At 54.7% G+C, this 19,075-nt stretch overlaps 1 protein-coding gene across 1 annotated transcript; it reads right to left on the bottom strand.

Annotated features, from left to right (window-relative positions):
• Positions 1-7,147: 7,147 nt before the first annotated feature.
• On the bottom strand, positions 7,148-15,308 carry pex11b (peroxisomal biogenesis factor 11 beta). Its single transcript, XM_078206833.1, has 4 exons — positions 15,126-15,308; positions 11,425-11,540; positions 10,422-10,623; positions 7,148-8,393 (listed from the first exon to the last, which is right to left on the bottom strand). The coding sequence occupies exons 1-4, from the start codon at positions 15,179-15,181 to the stop codon at positions 8,051-8,053; spliced, it is 717 nt and encodes a 238-aa protein (XP_078062959.1). The 5' UTR covers positions 15,182-15,308; the 3' UTR covers positions 7,148-8,050.
• Positions 15,309-19,075: the final 3,767 nt, after the last annotated feature.

The raw sequence follows: 19,075 nt of genomic DNA, 5'->3' as shown, positions 1-19,075 counted from the left end.
GGCCATGCTCAATTGCTCCTTCGTATCCAAAGATGTGTAGGTTAGGTGGATTGGCCATGCTAAATTGCCCTTAGTGTCCAAAGATGTGTAGGTTAGGGGGATTAGCCATGATAAACTGCCCCTAAGTGTCAGGTGGATTGGGAGGGTGAATACGTGGGGTTATCCCTGGGTGTGATTGTTGTCGGTGCAGATTCGATGGGCCGAATGACCTCTTTCTGCATTGTACATTCAGGGGGCAGTTGAGAGTCAACCACATTGCGACGGGGGCGTCGCTGGCTGGGCCCAGCATTTATTGCCCATCCCTAGTTGCCCTTGGAGGGCAGTTGAGAGTCAACCACATTGCTGTGGCTCTGGAGTCACATGTAGGCCAGACCGGGGTAAGGACGGCAGATTTCCTTCCCTAAAGGGAACCAGATGGGTTTTTCCCACAATGGGTCATCAGTAGATTCTTCATTCCAGATATTTATATTGAGTTCAAATTCCACCATCTGCCGTGGCGGGATTCGAACTCGCATCCCTCAGAACATCAGCTGAGTTTCTGGATGAACAGTCTGGCGATAATACCAGTAGGCCATCGCCAACCTCTTGCGTTACTGTCGAAAAATACACAGTCACCCATTCGGTTCAGAGGCCACTCGAGGTTCTAATCCCGCACAGCGTGGCGGGTTTGTTGGAATTCTCTTTCTGGAAAGGAGAATCAGTCTTCTGAGTATTTTTTTAATAGCAGGGGTGGATAGATTTCTCGTACGCAAGGGGGTGGCCGATGGGATTCCGGAGACAGGATGCAGATCTGAGGTCCCGTCAGATGAACAATTATCTCATTGGGCAGCAGGGCAGGGTGGAGGGGCAAAATGGCCGACTCCTGCTCCTTGTCCCTGCAGCTTACCAGGTCCCATTGTTGCTTCTGACGACAAGGTTTGAGGTCCAATTCACACCAGGCCACCCAGGTGGAGATTGCCAGTGCTGAGGGAGCGCCGCACTGTGGGAGGGTCAGTGCTGAGGGAGCTCCGCACTGTGGGAGTGTCAGTGCTGAGGGAGCGCCGCACTGTGGGAGGGTCAGTGCTGAGGGAGCGCCGCACTGTGGGAGGGTCAGTGCTGAGGGAGCGCCGCACTGTGGGAGGGTCAGTGCTGAGGGAGCGCCGCACTGTGGGAGGGTCAGTGCTGAGGGAGTGCTGCACTGTGGGAGGGTCAGTGCTGAGGGAGCACCGCACTGTGTGAGGGTCGGTGCTGAGGGAGCGCCGCACTGTGGGAGGGTCAGTGCTGAGGGAGCGCCGCACTGTGGGAGGGTCAGTGCTGATGGAGCACTGCACTGTGGGAGGGTCAGTGCTGAGGGAGCGCCGCACTGTGGGAGGGTCAGTGCTGAGGGAGCGCCACACTGTGGGAGTGTCAGTGCTGAGGGAGCGCCGCACTGTGGGAGGGTCAGTGCTGAGGGAGCGCCGCACTGTGGGAGGGTCAGTGCTGAGGGAGCGCTGCACTGTGGGTCGGTGCTGAGGGAGCGCCGCACTGTGGGAGTGTCAGTGCTGAGGGAGCACCGCACTGTGGGTCAGTGCTGAGGGAGTGCCACACTGTGGGAGGGTCAGTGCTGAGGGAGCGCCGCACTGTGGGAGGGTCAGTGCTGAGGGAGTGCCGCACTGTGGGAGGGTCAGTGCTGAGGGAGCGCCGCACTGTGGGAGGGTCAGTGCTGATGGAGCACTGCACTGTGGGAGGGTCAGTGCTGAGGGAGCGCCGCACTGTGGGAGGGTCAGTGCTGAGGGAGCGCCACACTGTGGGAGTGTCAGTGCTGAGGGAGCGCCGCACTGTGGGAGGGTCAGTGCTGAGGGAGCGCCGCACTGTGGGAGGGTCAGTGCTGAGGGAGCGCTGCACTGTGGGTCGGTGCTGAGGGAGCGCCGCACTGTGGGAGTGTCAGTGCTGAGGGAGCGCCGCACTGTGGGAGTGTCAGTGCTGAGGGAGCGCCGCACTGTGGGAGGGTCAGTGCTGAGGGAGCGCCGCACTGTGGGAGGGTCAGTGCTGAGGGAGCGCTGCACTGTGGGTCGGTGCTGAGGGAGCGCCGCACTGTGGGAGGTTCAGTGCTGAGGGTGCGACGCACTGTCAGACATTTAGTGCCGAGGGAGCGCCGCACTGTGGGTCAGGGCTGAAGGAACACCGCAGTGTTCCATGGTTACAGCTCTATCAGCAGTGCAGCACTCCCCCAGTACTGGCCCGCTGACAGTACACTGGGCGGACACGTGGCCGATAACTCTCCCCAGCAACACAATTATAACACAAACGATGTATTCTCAAACTGATATTTCTGGGATCTTGCTGTGGGGGGATTGGCCCACTGGTTACCTACGCCTCAACAGCGGGTACAATTCAAAAGAGGCATTCTGTCGATCATGAGGTGTTTTGGGATGACCTAAGCTGTGGGATGTTGCTGTACAGATGGACGCACACACGCAGTGGTTCGCACTGTTGCCCCACAGTGCCGGAGACCCAGGTTCAATTCCCGGCTTGGGTCACTGTCTGTGTAGAGTCTGCACATTCTCCCCGTGTCTGCGTGGGTTTCCTCCAGGTGCTCCGGTTTCCTCCCCACAGTCCAAAAACATGCCGTTAGGTACATCAGCCGTGCTAAATTCTCCCTCAGTGTACCTGAACAGGTGCCGGAGTGTGGTGACTAGGGGATTTGCACAGTAGCTGAAGGTTAGCGTGCAGGCAGTGAAGGCAAATGGTATGTTGGCCTTCACTGCGAGAGGTTTCGAGTACAGCGGCAGGAATGTGTTGTTACGATTATACAGGGCCTTGGTGAGGCCACACCTAGAGTATTGTGTGCAGTTTTGGTCACCTTTTCGGAGGAAGGATGTTCTTACTCTCGAGGGAGTGTAGCGAAGGTTTACCAGGCTGATTCCGGGGACAGCGGGACTGATGTATGAGGAGAGATTGACCAGGTTCGCATTGTTTTCACTGGAGTTCAGACAAATGGGAGGCGGGAATTTCCAGGGGTTTTTCCACAGTAAGTTCATAATTCTACTTGTGATACTAATAAATAAACTTAGAATCTTGAACCTGGGCAGGACTTACTCAGTTAATGATAGGGAGTTGGGGAGAGTTACAGAACAAAGAGATCTGGGGGTACAGGTTCATAGCTCCTTGAAAGCGGAGTCACAGGGGGACAGAGTGGTGAAGAAGGCATTCGGCATGCTTGGTTTCATTGGTCAGAACATTGAATACAGGAGTTGGGACGTCTTGTTGAAGTTGTACAAGACATTGGTAAGGCCACACTTGGAATACTGTGTACAGTTCCGGTCACCCTATTATAGAAAGGATATTATTTAACTAGAAAGAAAAAATTTACCAGGATGTTACCGGGACTTGATGGTTTGAGTTATAAGGAGAGGCTGGATAGACTGGGGCTTTTTTCTCTGGAGCGTAGGAGGCTGAGGGGTGATCTTAGAGAGGTCTATAAAATAATGAGGGACACAGATCAGCTAGATAGTCAATATCTTTTCCCAAAGGTAGGGGAGTCTAAAACTAGAGGGCAGAGGTTTAAGGTGAGAGATACAAAAGTGTCCAGAGGGGCAATTTTTTCACACACAGAGAGTGGGTGAGTGTCTGGGACAAGCTGCCAGAGGTAGTAGTAGAGGCGGGTACAATTTTGTCTTTTAAAAAGCATTTAGACAGTTACATGGGTAAGATGGGTAGAGAGGGATATGGGCCAAACGCGGGCAATTGGGATTCGCTTAGGGGTTTAAAAAAAAGGGGCGGCATGGACAAGTTGGGCCGAAGGGCCTGTTTCCATGCTGTAAACCTCTCTGACTCTAAAATGCTCCCTCAGTGTAACCCGAACAGGAGTGTGGCGACTTGGGGATTTTCACAGTAACTTCATTGCAGTGTTCATGTCAGCCGACTTGTGACACTAACGAGTAAACTTTACCACTTGTAACACAGACACACACACTCTCTGCAACGCCCCTTTTATTCAGGTATTTTACCCTCAGCCTTGGAATCAGGTACCAAAATAAGTGAAATTATATTTTCACATCACGGAGAGAGCCTGTCCTCGGAGAGAGAGTGACGGGTAACTGTTCATCAAACCCGTGTCACGTGTCCCTGACTGCCCCGGGTGGGGGGAGACAGTGCGTTCCGTGTGCTGAAGAATTAACGGCCAGTTTCCAGAGGGGAGCGACAATCGTGCCCATCACCAGTTAGACACGCAGTGCTCCATGGCGCCTCCTCCTGTGCGTGTGTGGCCGCGATCGATAAAATGGCTCCAGGGGCGCGGCAGGGTGGTGAGCTATTCGACTGGGGAAGGGGCAATCCCAATCAACGATCACGTACCTCTCCCTAAATTGGGCCAAGGTGGTTGGTGGTGGGGTGGGGGGAGGGGAGTGTTTTGAGTAGTCCTGGGGTGGCAATGCGGTGCAAGAACTCTGGGCTGAGTGGTGTCTCATAGAATCCCCACAGTGCAGAAGGAGGCCATTCAGTCCATCTAGTCTGCACCAACCACAATCCCACCCAGGCCCTATCCCCATGCATTTACCCGAGCTAGTCCCCCTGACACTAAGGGGGCAATTTAGCATGGCCAATCCACCTAACCCGCACATCTTTGAACTGGGGGAGCCTCTCACTGTGGACACCAATAATTCCCAATTCCCGGCTGGTCCGGAGAGGGAGGGGGCCTCAATCAACAGGACAACTGGCCTCGGAGACCCCACAAGACCCCACTTTCCCCCCGACGGTCGATGTTTGGGAATCTCAGGGATGGCCAATGTTGGGGGGAGGGGGGACGGGATAACGGGTTGCAGGTGGGCCAAGGGCACGGATTCTATCGGAGAGTGAATTAGTGTGAGCGAGTGTGTGAGTGTAATGAGCATGTGAGAGTAAGCGAGACAGAGCGAGAGCGCAGAGAGAACGCGAGAGGGCGAGAGAGAGAGAGTGAGAGAGAGTGAGGGAGAGAGAGAGTGAGCGAGAGAGAGAGTGAGCGAGAGAGAGAGTGAGCGAGAGAGAGAGTGAGCGAGAGAGTGAGCGAGAGAGAGAGCGAGCGAGAGAGCGAGCGAGCGAGCGAGCGAGTGAGCGAGAGAGAGAGAGAGTGAGCGAGAGAGAGAGAGAGAGCGAGCGAGAGCGAGCGAGCGAGAGAGAGCGAGCGAGAGAGAGCGAGCGAGCGAGAGAGAGCGAGCGAGAGAGAGAGAGCGAGCGAGAGAGAGCGAGCGAGAGCGAGCGAGCGAGAGGGTGAGAGAGCGAGCGAGAGGGTGAGAGAGCGAGCGAGAGGGTGAGAGAGCGAGAGGGTGAGAGAGCGAGCGAGAGGGTGAGAGAGCGAGCGAGAGAGCGAGCGAGAGGGTGAGAGAGCGAGCGAGAGAGAGAGAGTGAGCGAGACAGAGAGTGAGCGAGACAGAGAGTGAGCGAGACAGAGAGTGAGCGAGACAGAGAGTGAGCGAGACAGAGAGTGAGCGAGACAGAGAGTGAGCGAGACAGAGAGTGAGCGAGACAGAGAGTGAGCGAGACAGAGAGTGAGCGAGACAGAGAGTGAGCGAGACAGAGAGTGAGCGAGACAGAGAGTGAGCGAGACAGAGAGTGAGCGAGACAGAGAGTGAGCGAGACAGAGAGTGAGCGAGACAGAGAGTGAGCGAGACAGAGAGTGAGCGAGACAGAGAGTGAGCGAGACAGAGAGTGAGCGAGACAGAGAGTGAGCGAGACAGAGAGTGAGCGAGACAGAGAGTGAGCGAGACAGAGAGTGAGCGAGACAGAGAGTGAGCGAGACAGAGAGTGAGCGAGACAGAGAGTGAGCGAGACAGAGAGTGAGCGAGACAGAGAGTGAGCGAGACAGAGAGTGAGCGAGACAGAGAGTGAGCGAGACAGAGAGTGAGCGAGACAGAGAGTGAGCGAGACAGAGAGTGAGCGAGACAGAGAGTGAGCGAGACAGAGAGTGAGCGAGACAGAGAGTGAGCGAGACAGAGAGTGAGCGAGACAGAGAGTGAGCGAGACAGAGAGTGAGCGAGACAGAGAGTGAGCGAGACAGAGAGTGAGCGAGACAGGGCGATAGAGAGCGAGCAAGAGCAAGATTAAAAAGGAGAGGATGAGAGAAAGAGTGCGAGAGAGAGCAAGTGAGTGAGAGTTAAGGCATTTAGAAAGAGTAGGTGTTATAACGAGTGAGCGAAGAAGCGAGTGTGAATGAGTGAGTGTGACACAGTGTCCTACTGTCTGGGTCAATCGCTGCTATGTGAGAATGACGGAAACACTCCCCCCTCGAGCCCCCCACCCCCTCCTTGAAGGGGGGGGGAGGCTGCGAGGACTGGGCAGAAGCAATCTGGAGGCAGACGACGAGAGGGATGCAGTCCGCAGAGAATGACGAGGGGTCGGGGTTGGAGGGGTCTGGCGACGCCACTCAGCCGGACACACTGCTCTTCACTGGTGCGGCACTCGACGCTGCCACCAGTACGACGGGCGGCCCCCTCCGTCTCCCCAGCACCCCCGATTCCCGAGCGGAGCCCGCCACCCGATCCTGGGGCTGACCTCCACTCGCTGCACCCGGCTGGAGACCTGGCTTACCGCGAGTTCCATCTGCCGCGGCTTGCATCGTTCGGCGGTGAGGAAGGCAAACGCAATGTTAGCATTCATGTCGAGAGGGTTAGAATACAAGAGCAGGGATTGTACTTCTGAGGCTGTAGAAGGCTCTGCTCAGACCCCATTTGGAGTATTGTGAGCAGTTTTGGGGCCCCGTATCTAAGGAAGGATGCGCTGGTCTTGGGAAGAGTCTGGAGGGAGTTCACAAAAATGATCCCTGGGATGAAGAGCTTGTCTTATGAAGAACGGTTGAGGACTTTGGGTCTGTACTGGTTGGAGTTTAGAAGGATGAGGGGGGATCTTATTGAAACTTACAGGATACTGCGAGGCCTGGATAGAGTGGACGTGGAGAGGATGTTTCCATGAGTAGGAAAAACTAGGACCAGAGGGCACAACCTCAGGCTAAAGGGACGATCCTTTAAAACAGAGATGAGGAGGAATTTCTTCAGCCAGAGAGTGGTGAATAGGGCCTGGGTAGGATTGTTGTTGGTGCAGGCTTGATAGACCGAATGGCCTCCTTCTGCACTGTTGGGATTCTGTGATCATTCGAGCTCCAAAATGCTACTCATTAACGCATACTCGGAGACATTCATTCACCCATTGTCTGTAATCAATAGGAACTTGTCCAATCCTTGCACCAGTTTTTTATTTGAGTTACTGGGGAATGTGGGGAACCCACGGTTCTACGTCGCTCTATCCGTTGGCAACAGTGGGGCCAGTCAGAATCGACGCACCAACCCATCCACCACCTTCTCCTGGAGTGTGAATTGTCACGATGGATTGAAATTCAGCACTCTTGCGTTTGTCCTGATGAGTGCAAGGCCAAAAGATTCAACAACCTGTCCCTTTTCTTTTCGGCAAGATGACAAGTGAAATTTGCCACCCGTGCTGAGTTCTGAGGCCGTGTTCGACTCCAGACCCACGCCCCTCTTTGGTCGATCCTTAACTTACAGCTGGCCTGGATAGAGTGGACGTGGAGAGGATGTTTCCACTAGTAGGAAAAAACTCGAACCAGAGGGCACAACCTCAGGCTAAAGGGACGATCCTTTAAAACAGAGATGAGGAGGAATTTCTTCAGCCAGAGAGTGGTGAATCTGTGGAACTCTTTGCCGCAGAGGAGACCAGGTCATTGAGTGTCTTTAAGACAGAGATGGATAGGTTCTTGATTAATAAGGGGATGAGGGGTTATGGGGAAAAGGCAGGAGAATGGGGATGAGAAAAATTTCAGCCATGATTGAATGGCGGAGCAGACTCGATGGGCCGAGTGGCCTCATTCTGCTCCTGTGTCTTATGAAGTAAGTAGACTCTGTTTGCCGTTGGCAGTCCCAAGCGCAAGTCCCATCTCGCTTCCGTCATAGCGGTGTCAACGCTCAGTGTCAACGCTCAGTGTCTGTTAGTTGTGATCACGATGGGACACCAGGTCTTTCGTTCTCAGCGGCGTCCCGGCAGTTACCAGGTTCCTCCCCCTCCCCACCTCGCCGCGCCCCCCCCCCCCCCCCCCGCCGGCTCTCCTTCAGGGCTTCAGCTTGAGCCAGGGCTGGGAGATGGAGAGGATGGAGAGGACGGAAGAGGAGAGGCCGCAGAAGGCCACCACCCCGGGGCTGGTGCGCAGCAGGCCCAGCCGGTCCAGGGGGACGAAGAGGTCGCAGCAGTTCTTCAGGAGGTCCAGCAACAAGGGGGGGTTGCTCCTCAGCACGTGGCACAGCAGACCCAGCCGCGCCCGGGCCCTGCCCAGCGGCGCCTCCGCCCCGCCGTCTGCCTCCGCCTTGCCCCGGCTCCGGGCCTCGCGTTCCGTCAGCAGGCTAATCTCGTAGGCGTCGCGGGTCAGGTTCATAATGAGGGCAAAGAGGTAGTACCTGCGGGGAGAGGAGGGAAAACACTTTAATGGCAGAAGACGCTTCACCTTTGAGGACTAAATAAGGTGGAGATGCCAGGTGTTGGACTGGGGTGGGCACAACAAGAAGTCTCAACAACGGGTCTATTTGGAATCACGAGCTTTCGGAGCGCTGCTCCTTCATCAGGCGAGTGGAGAGGTAGATTCACAAACACGGCGTATAGAGGCCAGGACACAATCGCACGATGATGGTTGGAATGTGAGGCCTTTACAGGTAATCAAGTCTTTACAGGTACAGACAATGCGAGTGGAGAGAGGGATAATCACAGGTTAAAGAGGTGTGAATTGTCTCAAGCCAGGACAGTTCGTAGAATTTTGCAAGCCCATGCAAAATGGTGGGGGGTTACAGATAGTGTGGCATGAACCCAAGATCCCGGTTGAGGCCGTCCTCATGTGTGCGGAACCTGGCTATCAGTTTCTGCTCAGCGACTCTGCGTTGTCGTGAAGGCCGCCTTGGAGGACGCTTACCCGAAGATCGGAGGCTGGATGCCGGTGACTGCTGACTTCTTCCCTCTGACTGGAAGGGAACACTCCTGCCTGGCGATTTTGTCGAGCGGTGTTCGTTCATCCGTTGTCGTAGCGTCTGCATGGTCTCCCCAATGTACCGTGCCTCGGGACATCCTTTCCTGCAGCGTATCAGGTAGACAACGTTGGCCGAGTTGCAAGAGTAGGTACCGTGTACCTGGTGGATGGTGTTCTCACGTGAGATGATGGCATCCGTGTCGATGATCCGGCACGTCTTGCAGAGGTTGCTGCGGCAGGGTTGTGTGGTGTCGTGGTCACGGTTCTCCTGAAGGCTGGGTAGTTTGCTGCGGACAATGGTCTGTTTGATGGTCATTAGATGAGTGGACAGGTAGGTTTCACAAACACAGCATACATAGGCCATGATACATAGAAATCATAGAAACCCTACAGTGCAGAAGGAGGCCGTTCGGCCCATTGAGTCTGCACCGACCACAATCCCACCCAGGCCCTACTCCCACATATTTACCCGCCAATCCTTCCAACCGACGCATCTCAGGACTCTAAGGGGCAATTTTTAACCTGGCCAATAAACCTAACCCGCACATCTTTGGACTGTGGGAGGAAACCGGAGCACCCGGAGGAAACCCACGCAGACACGAGGAGAATGTGCAAACTCCACGCAGACAGTGACCCAAGAATCGAACCCAGGACCCTGGAGCTGTGAAGCAGCAGCGCTAACCACTGTGTACCGTGCCGCCCATTGCACGATGATGGCCAAAGTGGATCTCCAAGAAGATTGCGCATATCGTCACAGACATCAAGTTTCTACAAAGATGCAAGCAAGCAGACAAGCTCACGACAGACCTCACATTCCAACCATCATCGTGCGATTGTGTCTTGGCCTCTATATGCCGTGTTTGTGAAACCTCCCTCTCCTGATGAAGGGGCAGCGCCCCGAAAGCTCGTGATTCCAAATAAACCTGTTGGAGTTTAACCTGGTGTTGTGAGACTTCTTACTGTTCAAGGATTAAGAACATTCTGGAAGAATATTTTTGTTTTTAATGACACTAACGCTGAGGAGTCTGGTTGCTGCTGCTCCTGGGAAAGAACGGATTTAACAAGAAAAGGTAATTAAGCAGTTTGAAAGAAGCTGGAAAGCTCTTGACCCCCTGGAGTGTTTCCCAAAGGGGGACACGGCAGGTTAAGGTGTGAATGAGAGTGAGCGAGAGTAAGCGAGTGAATGTGAGCGAGTGTGAATGAGGGAGAGAGTGAGAGCGTGAGCGAGTGGGTGTGAACGAGGGGGGGCCCCGAGGGAGGGGGAAGGGGGAGCCCGTGGGAGGGGCCCGAGGGAGGGGTAGGCCCCCGTGAGAGGGGGATGGGGGGGCCCCCCGAGGGAGGGGAGGCCCCGAAGGAGGGGGATCCCAAGGGAGGGGGACCCGAGGGAGGGGCCCACGAGGGAGGGGGTGGGGGCCGAGGGAGGGGGTAGGGTTGAGAATGGGGGCGGAATGACGGCGGTAGGATCTACCTGAAGGAGCGCTGGCTCCACTTGTCCTGGTCGAGGGTGGTGGCCAGTCCCACCTTCCCAGCCCACAGCAGGTTGTCACACGCGAAGTACATCGCCCGGTTCAGGTGGCTGACGGTGACGCAGAACCTCAGCACCAGGTCCGACAGGTGAACGGCCCGCTTTGCAGCCTCCAGTGCTTCCGCAGAGTTACCCAGCCGGAACACTGGTGAGGAAAAGCAGAGAGAGAAAAAAACACTGCAGACGTTTGCATTCTTACACAAATCGCACCAGACCCTCTCACAGTGCGGCGCTCCCTCAGCACTGACCCTCCCACAGTGCGGCGCTCCCTCAGCACCGACCCTCCCACAGTGCGGCGCTCCCTCAGCACCGACCCTCCCACAGTGCGGCGCTCCCTCAGCACTGACCCTCCCACAGTGCGGCGCTCCCTCAGCACTGACCCTCCCACAGTGCGGCGCTCCCTCAGCACTGACCCTCCCACAGTGCGGCGCACCTAAAGCACTGACCCTCCCACAGTGCGGTGCTCCCTCAGTGTAGAGGGAGCTTTACTCTGTATCTAACCCCGTGCTGTACCTGTACTGGGAGTGTTTGATGGGGACAGTGTAGAGGGAGCTTTACTCTGTATCTAACCCCGTGCTGTACCTGTCCTGGGAGTGTTTGATGGGGGGACAGTGTAGAGGGAGCTTTACTCTGTATCTAACCCTGTGCTGTACCTGTCCTGGGAGTGTTTGATGGGGGACAGTGTCGAGGGAGCTTTACTCTGTATCTAACCCCGTGCTGTACCTGTCCTGGGAGTTTTTGATGGGGACAGTGTAGCGGGAGCTTTACTCTGTATCTAACCCCGTGCTGTACCTGTCCTGGGAGTGTTTGATGGGGGACAGTGTAGAGGGAGCTTTACTCTGTATCTAACCCCGTGCTGTACCTGTCCTGGGAGTGTTTGATGGGGACAGTGTGGAAGGAGCTTTACTCTGTAAAGTGGTGTTGAAGTTAGAGTTGTTTTACTTACACTTGCGTCCCAAACTCAGGTGAGCTTCCAACTGTTTGATGCGGAGAACCAACTCCGGACTCGCCCCACTCTTCTGCAGTGAGAATGCTGCCAAAGCGGAGGCATACTGCGCAGCCCTGGAATATCAAGATCCGGAAAGCAGGTGAAGTTCTCAGGGTGGATCGCATTCTTCCCCCACCCGCCCAAACAACATTTCTCTGCACTCCCTCCCAAAGGAAGTGGAAAAGGGTCGAGAGCTTCAGGTTTTTAGGCGTCCAAATCACCAACAACCTGTACTTAGAACATAGAACATTACAGCGCAGAACAGGCCCTTCGGCCCACGATGTTGCACCGACCAGTTAAAAAAAAACTGTGACCCTCCAACCTAAACCAATTTCTTTTCGTCCATGAACCTATCTACGGATCTCTTAAACGCCCCCAAACTAGGCGCATTTACAACTGATGCTGGCAGGGCATTCCAATCCCTCACCACCCTCTGGGTAAAGAACCTACCCCTGACATCGGTTCTATAACTACCCCCCCTCAATTTAAAGCCATGCCCCCTCGTGCTGGATTTCTCCATCAGAGGAAAAAGGCTATCACTATCCACCCTATCTAAACCTCTAATCATCTTATATGTTTCAATAAGATCCCCTCTTAGCCGCCGCCTTTCCAGCGAAAACAATCCCAAATCCCTCAGCCTCTCCTCATAGGATCTCCCCTCCATACCAGGCAACATCCTGGTAAACCTCCTCTGCACCCTCTCCAAAGCCTCCACATCCTTCCTGTAATGTGGGGACCAGAACTGCACACAGTACTCCAAGTGCGGCCGCACCAGAGTTGTGTACAGTTGCAACATAACGCTACGACTCCTAAATTCAATCCCCCTACCAATAAACGCCAAGACACCATATGCCTTCTTAACAACCTTATCTACTTGATTCCCAACTTTCAGGGATCTATGCACACATACACCTAGATCCCTCTGCTCCTCCACACTATTCAAAGTCCTCCCGTTAGCCCTATACTCAACACATCTGTTATTCCTACCAAAGTGAATTACCTCACACTTCTCCGCATTAAACTCCATCCGCCACCTCTCGGCCCAACTTTGCAACCTGTCTAAGTCTTCCTGCAAACTACGACACCCTTCCTCACTGTCTACCACACCACCGACTTTGGTGTCATCAGCAAATTTGCTAATCCACCCAACTATACCCTCATCCAGATCATTAATAAATATTACAAACAGCAGTGGCCCCAAAACAGATCCCTGAGGTACACCACTTGTAACCGCACTCCATGATGAATATTTACTATCAACCACCACCCTCTGTTTCCTATCCGCTAGCCAATTCCTGATCCAATTTCCTAGATCACCCCCAATCCCATACATCTGCATTTTCTGCAGAGGCCTACCATGGTGAACCTTATCAAACGCCTTACTAAAATCCATATATACCACGTCCACTGCCTTGCCCCCATCCACCTCCTTGGTCACTTTCTCAAAAAACTCAATAAGGTTAGTAAGGCACGACCTACCTGCCACAAAACCATGCTGACTATCACCTATCAATTCATTACTCTCCAAATAACTATAAATCCTATCCCTTATAATTTTTTCCAACATCTTGCCGACAACAGAAGTGAGACTCACCGGTCTATAATTCCCGGGGAAGTCTCTGTTCCCCTTCTTAAACAATGGGACAACATTCGCTAACCTCCAATCTTCTGGTACTATACCAGAGGCCAACGACGACCTGAAGATCAGAGCCAGAGGCTCTGCAATCACTTCTCTTGCCTCCCAGAGAATCCTTGGATAAATCCCATCCGGACCAGGGGATTTATCTATTTTCAGACCCTCCAGAATATCCTGCACATCCTCCTTATCAACTGTAATACAGTCTATTCTACTCCCCTGCAACCCAGTGTCCTCCTCAGCTATATTCATGTCCCCTTGCGTGAACACCGAAGAGAAATATTGGTTCAATGCTTCACCAATCTCCTCCGGTTCCACACATAACTTCCCTCTGCCATCTATAACTGGCCCTAAACTTGCCCTAACCAACCTTCTGTTCTTGACATACCTATAGAACGCCTTAGGATTCTCTTTAACCCTATCCGCCAAAGTCTTCTCATGTCCCACTTGTACTGGTCCCCCCATGCCGACACTATAGTTAAGAAAGCCCCACCAACACCTCTACTTTCTCAGAAGACGAAGGAAATTTGTCATGTCCGCTACAACTCTCACCAACTTTTACAGATGCCCCATAGAAAGCATTCTTTCTGGTTGTATCACAGCTTGGTCTGGGCTCCTGCTCTGCCCAAGACCACAAGGAACAAAAAAAAGTCATAAATGTAGCCCAATCCATCACGCAAACCAGCCTCCCATCCATTGACTCTGTCTACACTTCCCGCTGCCTCGGCAAAGCAGCCGGCATAATCAAGGACCCCCACGCACCCCGGACATTCTCTCTTCCACCTTCTTCTGTCGGGAAAAAGATATAAACGTCTCAGGTCACGTACCGACCGACTCAAGAACAGCTTCTTCCCTGCTGCTGTCAGACTTTTGAATGGACCTACCTCGCATTAAGTTGATCTTTCTCTACACCCTAGCTATGACTGTAACACTACATTCTGCACCCTCTCCTTTCCTTCTCTATGAACGGTATGCTTTGTCTGTATAGCGCGCAAGAAACAATACTTTTCACTGTATCCCAATACGTGACAGTAATAAATCAAATCAAATAACTTGTGAAGTCCACAGACTTACTGTGCATCACGCACTGCAGAGCAACAAGTTGTGACGGTGTATATATATATTATTATGGGTGTTTAGTTGCTGTGTTGGGTACATATAGTGGGTTTCCTCCGGGTGCTCCGGTTTCCTCCCACAGTCCAAAGATGTGAGGGTGAGGTTGATTGGCCATGTTAAAATTGCCCCTTAGTGTCCTGAGCTGTGCAGGTTAGAGGGATTAGCGGGTAAATGTGTAGGGATATGGGGGTAGGGCCTGGGTGGGATTGTGGTCGGTGCAGACTCGATGGGCCAGATGGCCTCTTTCTGCACTGTAGGGTTTCTATGATTCTAATTGCTGTGCTGTCAGACTCTCTGATGTCTGGGTGCATCATGCACCATGTGGAGATGCCGGCGTTGGACTGGGGTAAACACAGTGAGAGTTTTAACAACACCAGGTTAAAGTCCAACAGGTTTATTTGGTAGCAAATACCATTCGCTTTCGGAGCGCTGCTCCTTCGTCAGATGGAGTGGAAATCTGCTCCCAAACAGGGCACAGAGACACAAAATCAAGTTACAGAATACTGATTAGAATGCGAATCCCTACAACCAGCCAGGGCTTAAAGATACAGACAATGTGGGTGGAGGGAGCATTAAGCACAGGTTAAAGAGATGTGTGTTGTCTCCAGACAGGACAGCTAGTGCATCATGCACTGCAGAGGGACAAGTTGTTGTTGTAATTGTCCCCACTCTGCGCTCTCACACTAACTTGTTGAGGGGGCGTGGCCGGGCTGTTTGAGCGACGGGAGGGCGCAGCCAATGGCATATCAGGGGTCGGCCCCCCGCTCCACCAATGGGCAGCGCCCGGGGGCGGGGCTAGGCAGCAGCCAGCAGGTTGGGTTGTCGCGCTCGGGGAAAGGCCGCAGCCGCCATCTTGCGAATCCCGCTCGGCCGCCGCCGCGAGTCTGGTTTCGAACCGAGAATTTACCTGAAGATGCGCTCCCGGCCCTGGCTCTGCGCCGTGAAGCGGACCCACGAATCCATTGCACCGACCCCGCCCCCTCACCGCGGCTGTTATCTTTAATTCGGCGTCTTTGGGGCCGACTTCAGCCCGCTTAGGGCTGGCGGACTGCGCCACTTCCGGTGCGGCCTCAGCCCCACGTCCGGTTGAGGGGGGGGGCGGGGGAGGCAGAGAGGGAGCACGTGAGGCGCCTCAGCCAATCAGTGGACAGCAGGCCTGGTCGTGACGTCAGCAGAGCCTGCCCGTGATGTCAGCCAGAGCCTTGCCAAGCTGACATGACTCCAGTCACATGACCATTCCAACGATAGGCAACACGTGCACCAGTGGACCATTCCATGGGTTACATACATGTGTGTGCACATTCCAGGTATCACACATGTCTGCTCACATAGAATCCCAGTAAGAAGTTTAACAACACCAGGTTAAAGTCCAACAGGTTTATTTGGTAGCAAAAGCCACACAAGCTTTCGGAGCTCCAAGCCCCTTCCCCTGAAGACTTGGAGCTCCGAAAGCTTGTGTGGCTTTTGCTACCAAATAAACCTGTTGGACTTTAACCTGGTGTTGTTAAACTTCTTACTGTGTTCACCCCAGTCCAATGCCGGCATCTCCACATCATGACATAGAATCCCCACAGGGCAGAAGGAGGCCATTCGGCCCATTGATTCTGCACCGACCACAATCCCATCCCGGCTTTATTCCCATAACCGCATGCATCTACCCAAGCTAGTCCCCCTGACACTAAGGGGCAATTTAGCATGGCCAATCCACCTAACCCACACATCTTTGGACACGAAGGGGCAATTTAGCATGGCCAATCCACCTAACCTGCACATCTTTGGACACTAAGGGGCAATTTAGCACGGCCAATCCACCTAACCTGCACATCTTTGGACACTAAGGGGCAATTTAGCATGGCCAATCCACCTAACCCGCACATCTTTGGACACGAAGGGGCAATTTAGCATGGCCAATCCACCTAACCTGCACATCTTTGGACACGAAGGGGCAATTTAGCATGGCCAATCCACCTAATCCGCACATCTTTGGACATTAAGGGGCAATTTAGCATGGCCAATCCACCTAACCTGCACATCTTTGGTCACCAAGGGGCAATTTAGCATGGCCAATCCACCTAACCCGCATCTTTGGACACGAAGGGGTAATTTAGCACGGCCAATCCACCTAATCCGCACATCTTTGGACTGTGGGAGGAAACCGGAGCACCTGGAGGAAACCCACAAGTCGGCTTACATTAACACCGCAATGAAGTTACTGTGAAAATCCCCTGTTCGCCACACTCCGGCGCCTGTCCAGGCACACTAAGGCGCAATTTAGCATAGCCAATCCATCTAACCCGCACATCTTTGGATACTATGGGGCACTTAACATGGCCAATCCACCTAACCCGCACATCTTTGGATACTAAGGGGCACTTAACATGGCCAATCCACCTAACCTACACATCTTTGGACACTAAGGGGTAATTTAGCATGGCCAATCCCCCTAACCAGCACGTCTTTCGAACTGTGGGAGGAAACCGGAGCAACAGGAGGAAATGCACACCGACACGAGGTGAGAACGTGCAGACTCCACACAGACAGTGACCCAAGCCGGGAATCGAACCCGGGTCCCTGGCGCTGTGAGGCAGCAATGCTAACTCACTGAGCCGCCCTCCGCGGTGGGGATTGTCACACGTTGTGGGCTCTGGGTTTGGCATGGGTGCGATGGTGGCACAGTGGGTTAGCACTGGGTTCGAACCTGGATGTTCTCCCCGTCTCTGCGTGGGTTTCCTCCGGGTGCTCCAGTTGCCTCCCACAGTCTGAAAGATGTGGATTGGCCATGCTAAACTGCCTCTTAGTGTCCAAAGATGTGCAGGTTAGGTGGATTGGCCATGCTAAACTGCCTCTTAATGTCCAAAGATGTGCAGGTTAGGTGGATTGGCCATGCTAAACTGCCCCTAAGTGTCCAAAGATGTGCAGGTTAGGTGGATTGGCCGTGCTAAATTGCCCCTTATGTCCAAAGATGTGCAGGTTAGGTGGATTTGCCATGCTAAATTGTCCCTTAGTGTCCAAAGATGTGCAGGTTAGGTGGATTGGCCATGCTAAATTGTCCCCTAGTGTCCAAAGATGTGCAGATTAGGTGGATTGGCCATGCTAAATTGCCCCTTAGTGTCCAAAGATGTGCGGATTAGGTGGATTGGCCATGCTAAATTGCCCCTTCGTGTCCAAAGATGTGCAGGTTAGGTGGATTGGCCATGCTAAATTGCCCCTTAGTGTCCAAAGATGTGCAGGTTAGGGTGGATTCTATGATCTGTGAGCTAAGTTTGACTCCGGTTCAAGATCCGCCTCAACTCAGAATGTGTGCAGCTGCTGAACCTTGAACAGTCGGCTGGCATCGTGCTGCAAGACAGCACCTGGAGCCCCGAGCCTCAAGCTGTCCTCCGCAAGGCCTGGTGTTCCCACAGGCCTTGATGTACGTGCGAGTGTGTGTGTGTGGCAGGGGCGGAAAGGGGAGGATGCCAACGTCCACCTTCCGCCAGGTGCGCTCACCCACCTCCTGGTGCCCTGAGCCCACATAGCCGGTGGTGGTTGGAGACGGTTGCACGCACTCTCTCTCTCGCTCCTCAGCCCCGCTCCCTCCGATGTCAAGCGTAAAGCTTTGTCTCTTCCGCTGCGTCCTCCTGGCTGGGGGGCTCTTCGAATCCCCGGGTAGGGCCTCTGTTCGTTGTCGGGGAGAGATTGTTTCTTTTTTAGTTCTTTTCAGTTCCTTCCCTCAACCGCCCCCCCATTCCGTGTTACAGCCAGCGGGCGACGGCTCAGGGTCGCTCACCGTGGCCGTGCCCGTCGCGCTGCCACTAGTTCGCGTTCCAGGAGGTCCCGCAAGCTGCAGTGATCCGATCGGATGCCCTTTCTTCGGGATGTTGACAGGAGCACCACAGACATCTCACCCCCCGCCACTCCCAGACACTGCACCTCTTGTAATAGCAGCCGTGGGATATGTTCGAGCCCCCACTTAAGGGGGACTCCCTCAGCACTGATCCTCCCACAGTGCGGCGCTCCCTCAGCACTGACCCTCCCACAGTGCGGCGCTCACTCAGCACTGACCCTCCCACAGTGCGGCGCTCCCTCAGCACTGACCCTCCCACAGTGCGGCGCTCCCTCAGCACCGACCCTCCCACAGTGCGGCGCTCCCTCAGCACCGACCCTCCCACAGTGCGGTGCTCCCTCAGCGCTGACCCTCCCACAGTGCGGCGCTCCCTCAGCACTGACCCTCCCACAGTGCGGTGCTCCCTCTGCACTGACCCTCCCACAGTGCGGCGCTCCTTCAGCACTGACCCTCCCACAGTGCGGTGCTCCCTCAGCACCGACCCTCCCACAGTGCGGTGCTCCCTCAGCACTGACCCTCCCACAGTGCAGCGCTCCCTCAGCACCGACCCTCCCACAGTGCAGCGCTCCCTCAGCACTGACTCTCCCACAGTGCGCAGCTCCCTCAGCACTGACCCTCCCACAGTGCGCAGCTCCCTCAGCACTGACCCTCCCACAGTGCGGCGCTCCCTCAGCACTGAGCCTCCCACAGTGCGGCACTCCCTCAGCACCGACCCTCCCACAGTGCAGCGCTCCCTCAGCACTGACCCTCCCACAGTGCAGCGCTCCCTCAGCACTGACCCTCCCACAGTGCGGCACTCCCTCACTGACCCTCCCACAGTGCGGCGCTCCCTCAGCACTGACCCTCCCACAGTGCGGCGCTCCCTCAGCACTGACCCTCCCACAGTGCGGTGCTCCCTCAGCACTGACCCTGCCACAGAGCGTAGCTCCCTCAGCACTGACCCTCCCACAGTGCGGCGCTCCCTCAGCACTGAGCCTCCCACAGTGCGGCACTCCCTCAGCACCGACCCTCCCACAGTGCAGCGCTCCCTC

The sequence above is a fragment of the Mustelus asterias genome, unplaced genomic scaffold (genome assembly GCF_964213995.1).
Source record: "Mustelus asterias unplaced genomic scaffold, sMusAst1.hap1.1 HAP1_SCAFFOLD_1819, whole genome shotgun sequence".
Taxonomy (NCBI): Eukaryota; Metazoa; Chordata; class Chondrichthyes; order Carcharhiniformes; family Triakidae; genus Mustelus; species Mustelus asterias.
The sequence above is the reverse complement of the archived record's forward strand: the minus strand, read 5'-3'. Positions and strand labels throughout refer to the sequence as shown.

What these genes read in the sequence shown, in the direction of transcription:
- pex11b (XM_078206833.1), bottom strand. Translation starts at nt 15,181, where the DNA reads ATGGATTCGTGGGTCCGCTTCACGGCGCAGAGCCAGGGCCGGGAGCGC. An exon ending in GGCCGGGAGCGCATCTTCAG is followed by an intron (nt 11,541 to 15,125) that starts GTAAATTCTCGG and finishes TTGATATTCCAG; the next exon opens with GGCTGCGCAGTATGCCTCCG. An exon ending in TGGAGCCAGCGCTCCTTCAG is followed by an intron (nt 8,394 to 10,421) that starts GTAGATCCTACC and finishes CTCTCCCCGCAG; the next exon opens with GTACTACCTCTTTGCCCTCA.